The sequence below is a fragment of the Mustela nivalis genome (genome assembly GCF_964662115.1).
Source record: "Mustela nivalis genome assembly, chromosome: 14".
NCBI classification, from domain to species: domain Eukaryota; kingdom Metazoa; phylum Chordata; class Mammalia; order Carnivora; family Mustelidae; genus Mustela; species Mustela nivalis.
In genome coordinates this window covers 27,011,418-27,024,706 of record NC_139033.1, presented here as the reverse complement: position 1 = coordinate 27,024,706, position 13,289 = coordinate 27,011,418, and the positions used below count along the sequence as shown (strand labels likewise).

The window sequence follows — 13,289 nt, the reverse complement described above, 5'->3', positions numbered from 1 at the left end:
AGCAGGGACTTAGCAAATGCATAGTGAATTTGTGAATGTCATCAAGCTTAGAGCTTTTTTTCTTTTGCCAAGAAACAGTGGTGCTGAACTGATGGGTGGGGAGGATCTTGCTCTTAGTTTTATTAGCATTTTGCTCAAGTCAAGCTAATCATCTTATTTTAGGACATTATACTTTGATGGTTGCAGAACCTGCAGAGCTTGGACAGAGAGGAAATAAAACGTGTGTAGTTTAAAACAGAATGTCTTGGGGCGCCTGGGTGGCTCAGTGGGTTAAAGCCTCTGCCTTCGGCTCAGGTCATGATCCCAGGGTTCTGGGATCGAGCCCCACATGGGGCTCTCTGCTTAGCAGGGAGCCTGCTCCCCCCCCCCCCCCTGCCTGCCTCTCTGCCTCCTTGTGATCTCTGTCAAATAAACAAACAAACAAATAAATAAATAAAATCTTTAAAAAAACAAAACAGAATGTCTTTGCACGGCAGGTACTACTGTTACCAGTATTACTTCTGGGGCCCCCAATTTTCCCTATAAAATGATATTCAGAAAGTCTTTACAGGTTAAAATCCTATCTTTTCTCTGATGGAATGTTTTATAAGATAGTTTAGAAAACATATTTTTGGATACAGAAGTAAAAATTTGCCAGGGGGGAAAAAAAAGAAGAAGAGGAGGAAGAAATAATCATTCTGGAAATATGCTTCGTAATCTTCCGAGTAGACCGACACTTACACCCGCGCGGCTTCGGCTGGGAGCGCCCCAGAGCGAGCGGGGCTCAGGCGGCGCGGGGCGCGGGGAAGCTGAGGCCGGGAGCCTTCTTGGGGAACTCGCGGGCATGCGGGCCCATGTCCTGACTTCCTGCAGGTTCTCGCGGATGACAGGATTCTTTTTATGTGTCCCTACAGCTGATTATGTATTTGAAAGTGTATGTAAACTACTGAGGAATCAGCCGGGCTTTGTTACTCTGCCAGTTGGACCCGGTGTCCTGGTCCCTGAGCCTGTGCTGCTGGGGACGCGGGCGACAGCAGCCGAGCGTCGCCCCGGCGGAGCGAGTTAGGAAAGGCGGGAACCTGGACCCTTTCTCAAAAGCGAGGTGCGGAAAGGAGAGGAGGGTTTGTTCTTGAGGCGTCGCGAGGAGTTTGTCAGACGCGGACCGCCGGAGGACCGCGGGCTCTTCCGGGGGCGGCGGGCGGCGGGCGGCGGGCGGCGGGGGGGGGCCGAGACGGCGGGCGGCGGGGGGGGGCCGAGACGGCGGGGGACGGCGGGCGGCGGGGGGGGGCCGAGACGGCGGGGGCGGGGGGGGGGGCGGCGGGCGGCGGGGGGGGGGCCGAGACGGCGGGGACGGCGAGCGGCGGGGGGGGCCGAGACGGCGGGGGACGGCAGGCGGCGGCGGGGGCGGGGGGGTACGGCGGGGGACGGCGGGCGGGGGCGGGGGACGGCGCCCCGCGCGGACGGCGCCGACCCTGCTGCCGCCACACGCGCGTCCTCCTTCGGGAGCTAAAGGCCTGGAACAGTGAACTAAAACGTGTGTGGAAACCCCCCGTAATGAGACTTTTTAAAAACGGCACGTTTTCTGCTTCTAGGGGACGGCTCCGGAGGGTCTGCGAGGCCGGGCGCGGCCGTAGATGCGGCATCGCGGCCTCCCCGGATGCGTGCGGAGCGCTTGGCGGCGAGCGGCTGAGCCTCGTGTGGGCAGCGCGTCACCATGAAGAAGATCAGCCTCAAGACCTTCCGGAAGTCGTTCAACCTGAGCAAGAGCAAGGAGGAGACGGATTTCATGGTGGTGCCGCAGCCGGCGCTGGCCGGCGACTTCGGGAAGGACGAGCCCTTGTTCGGCGGCTGCTACGGGAAGGAGCTGGCGGGCTGCGACCTGAGCGGCGACGGCGAGCAGGGCGGGAAGGGCCGCTCCAAGAGCGAGAGCCTCATGGGGACGTTGAAGCGGCGGCTGTCGGCGAAGCAGAAGCAGAAGGGCAAGGGCGGCGCGGCGGCCGGCGGCTCGGCCGACGACGACACCTTCTCCTCCTCGTCGGCGCCGCTGGTCTTCAAGGACGTGCGCGCGCAGCGGCCCATCCGCTCCACGTCGCTGCGCAGCCACCACTACAGCCCCACGCCGTGGCCGCTGCGGCCCACCAACTCGGAGGAGACGTGCATCAAGATGGAGGTGAGGGTCAAGGCCTTGGTTCACACGTCCAGTCCGAGCCCGGCCCTGAACGGGGTGCGGAAGGATTTTCACGACCTGCAGTCGGAGACCGTGTGCCCGGAGCAGAGCAGCTCCCTCAAGGGCTCCGAGTCCCAGCACGGGGACCTGCACCTGCACCTCGAGGAACACGTGCCTGTCGTTATCGGACTTGTGCCTCAGGACTACATTCAGTACACCGTGCCTTTAGACGAGGGGATGTACCCGCTGGAGGGGCCGCGCGGCTACTGTCTGGACACCTCTTCGCCCATGGAGGTCTCCGCGGTCCCTCCGCAGGTGGGAGGCGGCTCCTTCGCCGAAGACGAGAATCAGGTAGACCAGGACCTCGTGGTGGCCCCGGAGATCTTCGTGGACCAGGCGGTGAACGGCCTGTTGATCGGCACCACCGGAGTCATGCTGCAGAGCCCCCGAGCGGGTCACGACGACGCCCCCCCACTCTCACCGTTGCTACCTCCGATGCAGACCAATCCAGTCCAAAGGAACTTCGGGGCGCTCGCCGGCACAGATGCCCACGTGGCCGAAAGCATGCGCTGCCATTTGAATTTTGACCCGAACTCTGCCCCTGGGGTGGCGAGAGTGTACGACTCGGTGCAGAGTAGCGGTCCCATGGTTGTGACGAGCCTTACGGAGGAGCTGAAAAAACTGGCGAAACAAGGATGGTACTGGGGACCCATCACGCGCTGGGAGGCAGAAGGGAAGCTGGCGAATGTGCCAGATGGCTCTTTCCTTGTTCGGGACAGTTCTGACGACCGTTACCTTTTGAGCTTGAGCTTCCGCTCCCATGGCAAAACACTTCACACGAGAATCGAACACTCCAATGGTAGGTTTAGCTTTTATGAACAGCCCGACGTAGAAGGACACACGTCCATCGTTGATCTAATTGAGCATTCAATCAGGGACTCTGAAAATGGAGCTTTTTGTTATTCAAGGTCTCGGTTGCCTGGATCTGCAACTTACCCGGTCAGACTGACCAATCCCGTGTCCCGGTTCATGCAGGTGCGTTCTTTGCAGTACCTGTGTCGTTTTGTTATACGTCAGTATACTAGGATAGACTTGATTCAGAAACTGCCTTTGCCAAACAAAATGAAGGATTACTTACAGGAGAAGCACTACTGAAAGATTACGAGAACCCTGCATCTTGCACTTTGGGAATAAGAAAAAGAGATTGAAATACAGTTTACAAACTTACATTGCTATCAAATTCTGCTGCCATACTATTTCAGTTTTATGTGTAAAAGTAATCAATTTGTTCAGGGGTGGGGAAGTGTCAGCAAGGTGTCTTGGGTTTATTTTGGTTCTTTAAAAAGGGAAGTCTTGCGGTTTTGGAAGTGTGAATTATCTTTCATAAATGTGCAGAATAATCACAATGTGAATGATCAGATTCTCCTTAACCACCCCCCCCCCCAGTCCTTTGCTGCTATCCACTGTGATTTTTATGCATTAAAAGCACATTTCATGTGTATTCAACCCTAAGTAAAGTTGAATGAAACCTACAGAATGAATATTGTTATGTCTCTTTAAGTGGCCCGTTTTCAAAGATCGTGTTGAATAAACATACCCATATGAAAAAATGCAGAATTTACACATACACTGAAAATGATTTTTAATCTCATACTTCAGATGGATTTATTTAGAACTATGATTTGACATAATCTTGGGTATTGGAATGCAGATCTGCAACATAACTTCTACAACACTTATTTCCAAATTGTTTTTGAGGTTGTGCTGTTTTTTGGTTGTGAAAAGTTGAATTTTTCTGTTGCCTTCATTTTCATCTTGTGGTTTGTCTATTTTAATAAATGGCCTTACATGAAAAAAAAAATCATAAAGAAGTGTATACCACCAATTTAGAAATTGTTGCCTTTTCTGTCATTAAGCTCTGGTACAAATTGGAATAACATAAGAAGACCTATGGGACTAGAACTATTATTGAAGAGACACTAGATGATCATAGTTTCCTGTGATAGTAATTTTGTTGTGTTAATTATACTTTCCTTTGGTAAAGTGTTTTATCTGTGATTTCTTTAGTTTAGCCAACATTTTCTTTGGGTGAACCTGATGTAGAACTGACCTTCGTAAAGGACTAGATTCTCTTGGGACATTTAAGTTTATATAAAGTTTTAAATTGATTTGAGTAGAAAACCTTGTTTTAGATTTGGGTTTATATTCTTCTTTTATGTAGTCACTGTTAAGATGTGCTAGATTTGACCCTTCCTTCTCTCCACCAAACAAAACCAAAAAACCTGATGACTTTAGTTGAAAAATTGTATAACTTGTGGAGCCTCCTGTAAGAAGAATATTAAAAACCATATCAGGTATATGGAAGTCTTGTTGCCCATCGTTTATACCGCCATTTAAAAATCGGTTTTTTGTTTTGTCTTGTTTTAAATTTAGTTAAGTCTTAAGTAAATTGGCAGCCAGCATTAGTTGTTTTATCTCTGATTCAGTTGCTTGGGTTGGGGCACAGAAAGGAGTGTGTTATCCCCAGTACTTTGGTTATTTTGAAATTCAGTGTTTATTCGCTTCAGTGAGTGTTTTGGAAGCATCCCATCTAGAAAATGTTTCCACCTCTGATGAAACATATAATTTAAGACATTTCTTCCTTTGCCACTCAGTTTTCCCATCTCTTACCCCTCAATTAAAAGTAAGAGTAAAGGTCTTAGGTCACCCTTAATGGCTTTGTCATTCAGACACGCCAGTGTCCCTGTTTTTTGTTGCTGTTGTTGTTTCTGTTTTTTAGGGTCAGAACTGAGAAATACCAAGAAAAGGCACAATAATACCGTGTTATGGTATTTTGACTTAAAGGGGAAAAGGTACTTAATTTTGGTGGAATGTTGATTGTACCTTGTCGCAAAGACTCCTCTTTCATTTTCTGATACGTTTTCACCTAATAGGATGGAATATGGAGTATACTGTAATAATATAATTTAAGTGTTCACTATAAGCTATTTGGATTAAGAACTATAACAGAGTTGTAAACTTATCAAATTAATGCAAGACATTTAAACTATTTTTTTGCAAAACTATTTATTTTTAAACAATTTAAAATATATCTAGGGTGAGTTAAAAGTCCCTGTGCATCTATATTAGATGGCAGGTATTGTCACAGAGTCACTGTGTATTAATAATAAATGTTGAAATGGCTTCTCCGTGTTTCTAGAAGCATTTACATGTACTCTTTGTGAGATCATGGTGCACAGAGGTCTTTGGACTGCCCTGAACCCTGTCTCGTCATGTGGGCAAAGCCTGCCCCCCACGTTTTCCTCATGATGCCATGTGTTCAAGATCTAGCTATTTAGTTTCAAGTTAAGATTAGTTTGATTTTCATCTAAATGTTTTTAAAATTGTATTTTGTGTTTTATGGAGGGCAAGTCTTGATGCTGTTCTATTTCAGAAAGCCAGTTTTTTATGTGCTTTTTGTGTAGTCGTAACATAAAATACTTCAAGGTGAAATGCCCTATTCTAATCCAGTTTGAAATTGCTAGGGCCTGATAGTGTACTGATAAAAATAAAAGTATTTGCCAAGAAATTATTTACCAACAAAGGAGTATTGGGATATTTTCTGCTTTTGTGTAGAAAGAACCATTTGGCGTAGGCAGCACAACATAATGTGAGAGACTGGCTTTATAGGATCCTAAAATAAAATAGTCTTTAAAAATGGAAGGGGGAAAAGAGAGAAATCTCTGTCCTGTAGTTTGATTTAGATACCATTTGGTTAAATTTCTGGATTCTACTGAATGGCAGTTTAGATGGCGCGGGAAAAACCTGTAAGTGATTTTTAAAATATGTGCTTCTAAAAAATCTGAGCTCAAGGCAAGAAAGAGAAAACAGGAAAGCTGTATCCTTTTGCCATAGTAAATGAATCAGAGTCATTTTTTTTAATCAAACATTTCGTCACAAAACACGATGGAGGCCAGAAGCTAATTCTAGGCTTACTAGGACACTATTAGGCATTTTTATAAATAATAAGAAAGCATAGAAAGTACTTGAAAAATATCTCACTCTTTCTCTTTCTAAGGAAAACTGTTCTCTTTCTACTTGGTGCAATAATCTGAAAATCTAGAAGGTCAGAAACATATCACAGGAAATGATCATAGAACTAAGAATAGTTTTTAAGGAAACCGACTACAAGGGTAACCATCTTGCTGTTGAAGAAAATCGTGTGCCAAAAGACAAAAATCATTGGCATATAGGAAATAAACACAAAGTATACATTATAATTTCTGAGCCAGTATTAATGAAACAGGATAAAAATGACTAAAATCTTGAATAGGTTATACGCAGTGCCCCTGCTAGTGCTATAAATCTAAATATCTTAATAATGCTTTCAGAAACGCCAGTTTTAATCATTGTACATTTCACATTATATACGAGATAATTTGTTTCATGAATGATTCAGAATAATATATATTAAATCCTAATGGCTTGTCATCAAATGTGAAGTCAATTTGAAAATGAAATCACTCTACCAGCAATAGACAGTTTTGTTGAAAACTCTAATAAGGAGCAGTTACCAGTTCCATAAATAACTTTAAAGTTCCAAAATAAAGTATTGGTACATTAGTAATCACAAATTTGGTTCCTTTTGCTACTTTGTAAAATCCTATTAAGGATTTTTTAAATAAACATCCTTTTTATTGATCAGTCATAATATGATGAATGTGTAGTTGATGTTTCTGAAAAGTGATCCAAACTCTACATCCAGAGATGATGAAAAATTCTTATAGAATTTTGTAATAAGTATACATGTTGGATTAAAGAAATTTTATAGTCGTTGGAGTGCCATGAAATTAATACTTGCAATCCAGATTGCTGTAGTTTACACTTTTTCTGTATGTTTCAAATCAGGTGTGTACCATTTGTACTGAGAACACCACAGAATGAATTATCCAAAGTCCATTGATTTTAATATGTGTTTTGGTTTGTAAACAAATTATAGTAATTTCTTGCACATTTTTGGAAATTAATTGTATAAGAATTTATGTATCTGCTTCTAGATACAGTGTGTAAATAAAAATTTCGTTCACAAGATCTGCCTTGTAGTCTACTTAATAACCTGGATACAGAGTCTGAAGTTTAATTAAATCAGGTACTAGTTGGTTTCTGGATGCCCCATAAACTGGGCAGAGACTGGAGGGTAGGGACCAAAATTAGTAAAAAAAAAAAAAAGAAAAAAAAATTAGGAAAAAGTGAAATAGCTTTGCTCGTGGGAGACATGAAATGAATTAGTAATCAGCTAATGTTAATTACTGCCCTGAAAGCCTTCAACATAGAGCTGGGAGTAAGCAGGCAGAACACCTGTGAGACCAAGTCTGCTTAAAATGAATGTAGGAATAAAACTTCACTGGAAGAAGGTTGTGCTGAAACATCTTTTTAAAAATTTTGACTCTTGTTTTCTTCTTTTGCATGACTTGTCTTGCTAATGGGTGGTGAACACCAGTTCGTCTGTTCCCACTCTCCCTCCCCACGAAGCCTTCTCCCCAAAGTCCATGGCGCAGTAATGCCTGGGCCTAACACTGGCAGAGAACCCAGTCGTAGTGGCATCTGAGTAAGTATGTTTCTTTTCTTTTCTTTTTTTTTTTTAAAGAATTTATTTATTTGACAGAGATCACAAGTAGGCAGAGAGGCAGGCAGAGAGAGAGAGGAGGAAGCAGGCTCCCCGCTGAGCAGAGAGCCCGATGTGGGACTTGATCCAAGGACCCTGGGATCATGACCTGAGCCGAAGGCAGTGGCTTAACCCACTGAGCCACCCAGGCGCCCCAAGAGTAAGTATGTTTCTGAACACAGCTGGCTTTGCACCCAAACTCCTGGGGTTACACTTTTAGTCTTCAACTGCATTTTCCCTACTTAGTACCAGGAAGCTTTGCCACCTCCTCTAAGGAGTTAGAAGTCCTCTTGGGAAAGGCACCCTTAAGAGTGTAAAAAGTCAAAGAGTGACTGGCCAGAGCAGGGGTTATTTCTATATGGTATATGAACAGGGCCAGCTGTCTTGCCTAGAGGTCACTTTGGGCCATCAAATCCTGCCCTGGGCCTAGGTCACAAGCGAATTTATAAAACTTTTTCTTAAGTACATGGAATTAAGGGTGCCTGGGTGGCTCACCGGGTTAAGCATCCAACTCTTGACTTTAGCTCAGGTCATGATCTCAGGGTTGGGAGATCGAGCCCCATGATAGGCTCTGTGCTGAGTGTGGAGTCTGCTTACGATCTCTCCCGCCGTCCCTCTCCTGCTTTCACACTCGCGTGTGCGCGCTCTCTCAAAAAAATATACACACAAACACACGTATGTATGTATGTATGTATGTATGTATGTATGTATTTTCCATATATGTGTGTGGAATTCTACCCAAGGTTCTTACTAGAGAAAGCCTCTTCCCTTGTGCAGATAATCTGCTCTCTGGCCCCGCCTTACCCCCTACAATTTTTTAAGTAGGCTCCATGCCCAGCTCGGAGCCCAATGCATGGCTAGAACTCACAACCCTCAGATGAAATCCTGAGCTGAGATCAAGAGTCAAACACCTAATGGACTGAGCCATCCAGGTGCACACCCCTAGCAATTTTAAGAGGTGGCATCTCTTCTTCCACTGAGAACTCATTCTCAAGCCACTTGTTTCCCTCCTGCATTTGCCACAAACCATTTCCCTCTCCTCACTGTAGACCTTGGCATTCTTGTTTTCTTGTGGCTGCCAGGTGGTGAGCACCATTTGCCCCAGAGAATCACCGTCCTCATAGTGCTGGGGGGTGTAACAATTGCCTAGAAAACAAAGGGATGTATATCTTGTAATACAGAAGAATCCATTGCTCTACAATATATGGGTTCTGGAATCTCCTGGAATCAATAGGTGAAAATGGAGAGCTGGATTTTACATCATTTATTTCTTAGTAAAATAATAGTGAGCTTAAACTGTGCTAATGTATGTACGACTAACTCTTACTTAACATATATTTTGCATCCTCGATGCAGCCCACTGTGAGACAGGCACCTTAGCATCAGAAAAAAGAAAAACTGATGCAAAGGTGGACCTTGGAAGGTCACAAAGATACCAAGTGACGGAACCGGCTTACAAACTTACCGCCATTTGGTCCGAAAATCCATGCTGTCATCCAGTATGATATACTTCCTCTACTTGGTGTTTTCTGTTGTTTAGAATATTTATTTCTGATTGTCAGGGGGAAACCTCAGCAGAAGCAAATGAATTGCTTCTTTCTTCTCCATGGGACTACTTTCTTCTCCAGGGGACTACTTTAGCTTAAACAAAGATGTTCTATCCAGGCACTGACAGGTAACCACTTATGGGGCCTGACTTGTGTATCTTATGAGCTTCACCTTTTAATCCTGAGGATGGGAACATGGCTTTCCCTTGCATGGCCTTGGAAAGGTTCACTTAAAAGAAAACTGTCTGATATGCTAATATAGGAACACGATTAGGTAAAGTTGAATTCTAACTCTTGGCAGGACTTCTCCACATGTTTTGTGCATAAAGGAAAATGTTACTTCTTTTGGCTTATGTGGTGTTTGATCAGATTGCCTGAGACACTTGTGCCCTGTTATGCAAGGAGCCACAGTTTTATGCTTTCTAGCAGACAAAAGAAACCTTCCATCCTCTCTTTCTTATTCATATACCCAAGCTCAGCCATTTCTCTTAAACTTCCTGTCATTTTGTAGTAAGTACATCCTGAACAGGAACTTCCTTCTGGAAGTAGTTGTAACTATACTTACACTCTACATTCTAACTTCTTGGCCTGCACCTAAATGGATAGGAAAAAAATCACCATCTCTGTTCCTATGGTAATCGTTTTGATGAATTCAAGGTAAATTTCCTTCCCCACTTACGGAAAATAGCCATTTATATTATAGCTAGCCCACTATCATTAAAACAGAAATAATCTCTTTGTTATAAACTTTGAATAGTTGTCCTAAACTCTATCAGTACATATGATCAGCCTGGCAAGTTTCGGACAATTAACTGAAACTGAAAATAGCTAAATCCTATTTAAAAGGCATTTCAGGGTGCCTGGGTCTCAGATCATTGTGGACTCTTGGTTTTGGCTCATGTTGTGATCTCAGGGTACTGAGATAAAGTCCTACATTGGATTCTGTGCTCAGTGGGGAGTCAGCTTGAAGATTCTCTTCCTTTGCCCCTACCATGACTCATTCTAAAATAAATAAATAAATCTTTTAAAAAATTGCATTTCAGTGTTTCCAATGATGTAAATCTGAAGGCAATGAATTCTCTCAACTTTTCTTTAACAGAATTATCTTCATTTTACCCTTTGTTTTTGAAAGATATTTTCAATGGGTATAGAATTCTAGGTTGACCTTTTCCTTTGCTCTGTAACTACTTTTAAAATGTCATACCATGGTCTTCTGGACCCTGTTCTTGCTGATGATAAACCAGCTGCCATTTGCACTATTCTTTCTCTGTAAATTAGGTGTAATTCTTTCACTACCGACCACCGCACACTTTTAAGATTTTTCCTTTTCTTTCTTACTTCTTTTTATATTTTAGTTTTTCTTTGTCTTTATTTTTCAGTAGTCCAATTATTTATGTGCTGAGGTGTGGTTCTCTTTGAATTGATCCTATTTGGATTTTGTTGTGTTTCTTGGATCTCTAAATCTTTTCTTTTTCCTTTTCTTTTGCTAACTTCAGGAAATTTTTCATCATTATTTCTTTAATTTCTTTTTCTATCCCTTTCTTGTTCTTTCCTGGTAGACTTACAATTTCATGTATATTAGACTGTTACTTCCCTAAATATCATCAAAACTCTTTATTTTTTCAACCATTCTCTCACCTCTTCATACAGTATCATTTTTATTGATCTATCTTTGAGTTACCTAATCCTCCCATCTATGATTTCCAGTTTTTTGGTTACGCCTAGCTTGTAAATTTTTAATGGTGTTCTTTGATTCCACTTTCTATTTGGTTCTATGGTAGTTTCCATTTTTCAGCTGAGATTTTTTTTCATCTGGATCCATTTCATTGTGTTTTTTCCTTATTGCCTGACTTGCGGTCCTTTGGCCCTATTTTTGTTGTTTGTTGTTTTTAAGCATCCCTGGTAATTTTTGAATTAACTATTTTTATTAACATATAATGTATTATTTGCCCCAGGGGTACAGGATTGTGAATGATCAGCCTTACACACTTCACCGTAGCACATCCTTCCCCAAGGTCAATAACACAACCACCCTTTCCACACACACCCCTCCCCCCAGCAACCCTCAGTTTGTTCTGTGAGATTAAGAGTCTCTTATGGTTTGTCTCCCTCCCAATCCCATCTTGTTTCATATTTTCCTTCCCTACCTCCCACAACCCTCCACTCTGCCTCTCAAATTCCTCATATCAGGGAGATCTGATTGACTTATTTCACTCAGCATTACCCTCTAGTTCCATCCACATCAATGCAAATGGCAGGATTTCATATCTTTTGATGGCTGCATAGTATTCCATTGTATATATACACCACATCTTTATCCATTCATCTGTTGATGAACGTCTAGGTTCTTTCCATAGTTTCACTATTGTGGACATTGCTGCTATAAACATACGGGTGCATGTGCCTCTTTGGATGACTACATTTGTATTGTTACATTTGTATCTTTAGGGTAAATACCTAGTGCTATTGCTGGGTCATAGGGTAGCTATTTTCAACTTTCTGAGGAACCTCTGTGCTATTTTCCAGAGTGCCTGCACCAGTTTGCATTCCCATCAACAATGTAGGAGGGTTCCCCTTTCTCCACATCCTCACCATCATCTGTCATTTCCTGACTTGTTAATTTTAGCCATTCTGACTGGTGTGAGGTGGTATCTCTTTGAGGTTTTGATGTGTATTTCCCTGACGACGAGTGATGTTGACACTTTTTCATGTGTCTGATGGCCCTCTGGATGTGTTCTTTGCAGAAATGTCTGTTCATGTCCTCTGCCCATTCTTTGATTAGATTAGTTGTTCTTTGGGTGTTGAATTTGTAAGTTCTTTATACATTCTGAATACCAGCCCTTTATCTGATATATGATTTGCAAATATCTTCTCCCGTTCTGTCAGTTGTCTTTTGGTTTTGTTGACTGTTTCCTTTGCTGTGCAAAAGCTTTTGATCTTGATGGAGTCCCAACAGTTCATTTTGCCCTTGCTTCCCTTGTCTTTGGCGACGTTTCTAGGAAGAAGTTGCTGCAGCTGAGGACGAAGAGGTTGCTGCCTGTGTTCGCCTCAAGGATTTTGATGGATTCCTTTCTCACATTGAGGTCTTTCATCCATTTTGAGTCTATTTTTGTGTGTGGTGTAAGGAAATGGTCCAGTTCCATTCCTCTGCATGTGGCTGTCCAATTTCCCCAGCACCATTTGTTTAGGAGACTTTTTTCCACTGGACATTCTTTCCTGCTTTGTCGGAGATTAGCCGACCATAGAGTTGAAGGTCTATTTCTGGGCTCTCTATTCCATTCCATTGTTCTATATGTCTGTTTTTGTGCCAATACCATACAGTTTTGATGATGACAGCTTTGTAATAGAGCTTGAAGTCTGGAATTGTGATACCACCAACTTTGGCTTTCTTTTTCAACATTCCTCTGGCTATTCGGGGTCTTTTCTAGTTCCATATAAATTTTAGGATTATTTGTTCCATTTCTTTAAAAAAAAAATTTGATGGTATTTTGATTGGGATTGCATTGTGTAGATTGCTATAGGTAGCATAGATTTTCACAATATTTGTTCTCCCAATCCATGAGCATGGAATGTTTTCCCATTTCTTTCTGTCTTCCTTAGTTTCTTTCATGAGTACTTTATAGTTTTCTGAGTACAGATTCTTTGCCTCTTTGGTTAGATTTATTCCTAGGTATCTTATGGTTTTGGGTACAATTGTAAGTGGGATTGACTCCTTAATTTCTCTTTCTTCTGTCTTGCTGTTGGGGTATAGAAATGCAACTGATTTCTGTGCATTAATTTTATATCCTGACACTTTTCTGAATTCCTATACAAGTTCTAGCAGTTTTAGAGTGGAGTCTTTTGGGTCTTTCACATAAAGTATCATATCATCTGCAAAGAGTGAGAGTTTGATTTCTTCTTTGCTGATTCGGATGCCTTTAATTTCTTTTTGTTGTCTGATTGCTGAGGCTAG

General features: G+C 42.8%; 1 protein-coding gene across 5 annotated transcripts in view; it reads left to right on the top strand.

Annotated features, from left to right (window-relative positions):
* The window catches only part of SOCS6 (suppressor of cytokine signaling 6), a 39,650-nt gene extending 32,436 nt beyond the window's left edge, over positions 1 to 7,214 (top strand). For all 5 annotated transcript variants that reach the window (XM_082700153.1, XM_082700155.1, XM_082700157.1 and 2 more), the window contains one exon: positions 1,572 to 7,214. In XM_082700153.1, the coding sequence (XP_082556279.1) occupies positions 1,694 to 3,301 (1,608 nt within the window). In that variant the 5' untranslated portion in view covers positions 1,572 to 1,693 and the 3' untranslated portion in view covers positions 3,302 to 7,214. The remainder of the gene's footprint in view (positions 1 to 1,571) is intronic.
* Positions 7,215 to 13,289: the final 6,075 nt, after the last annotated feature.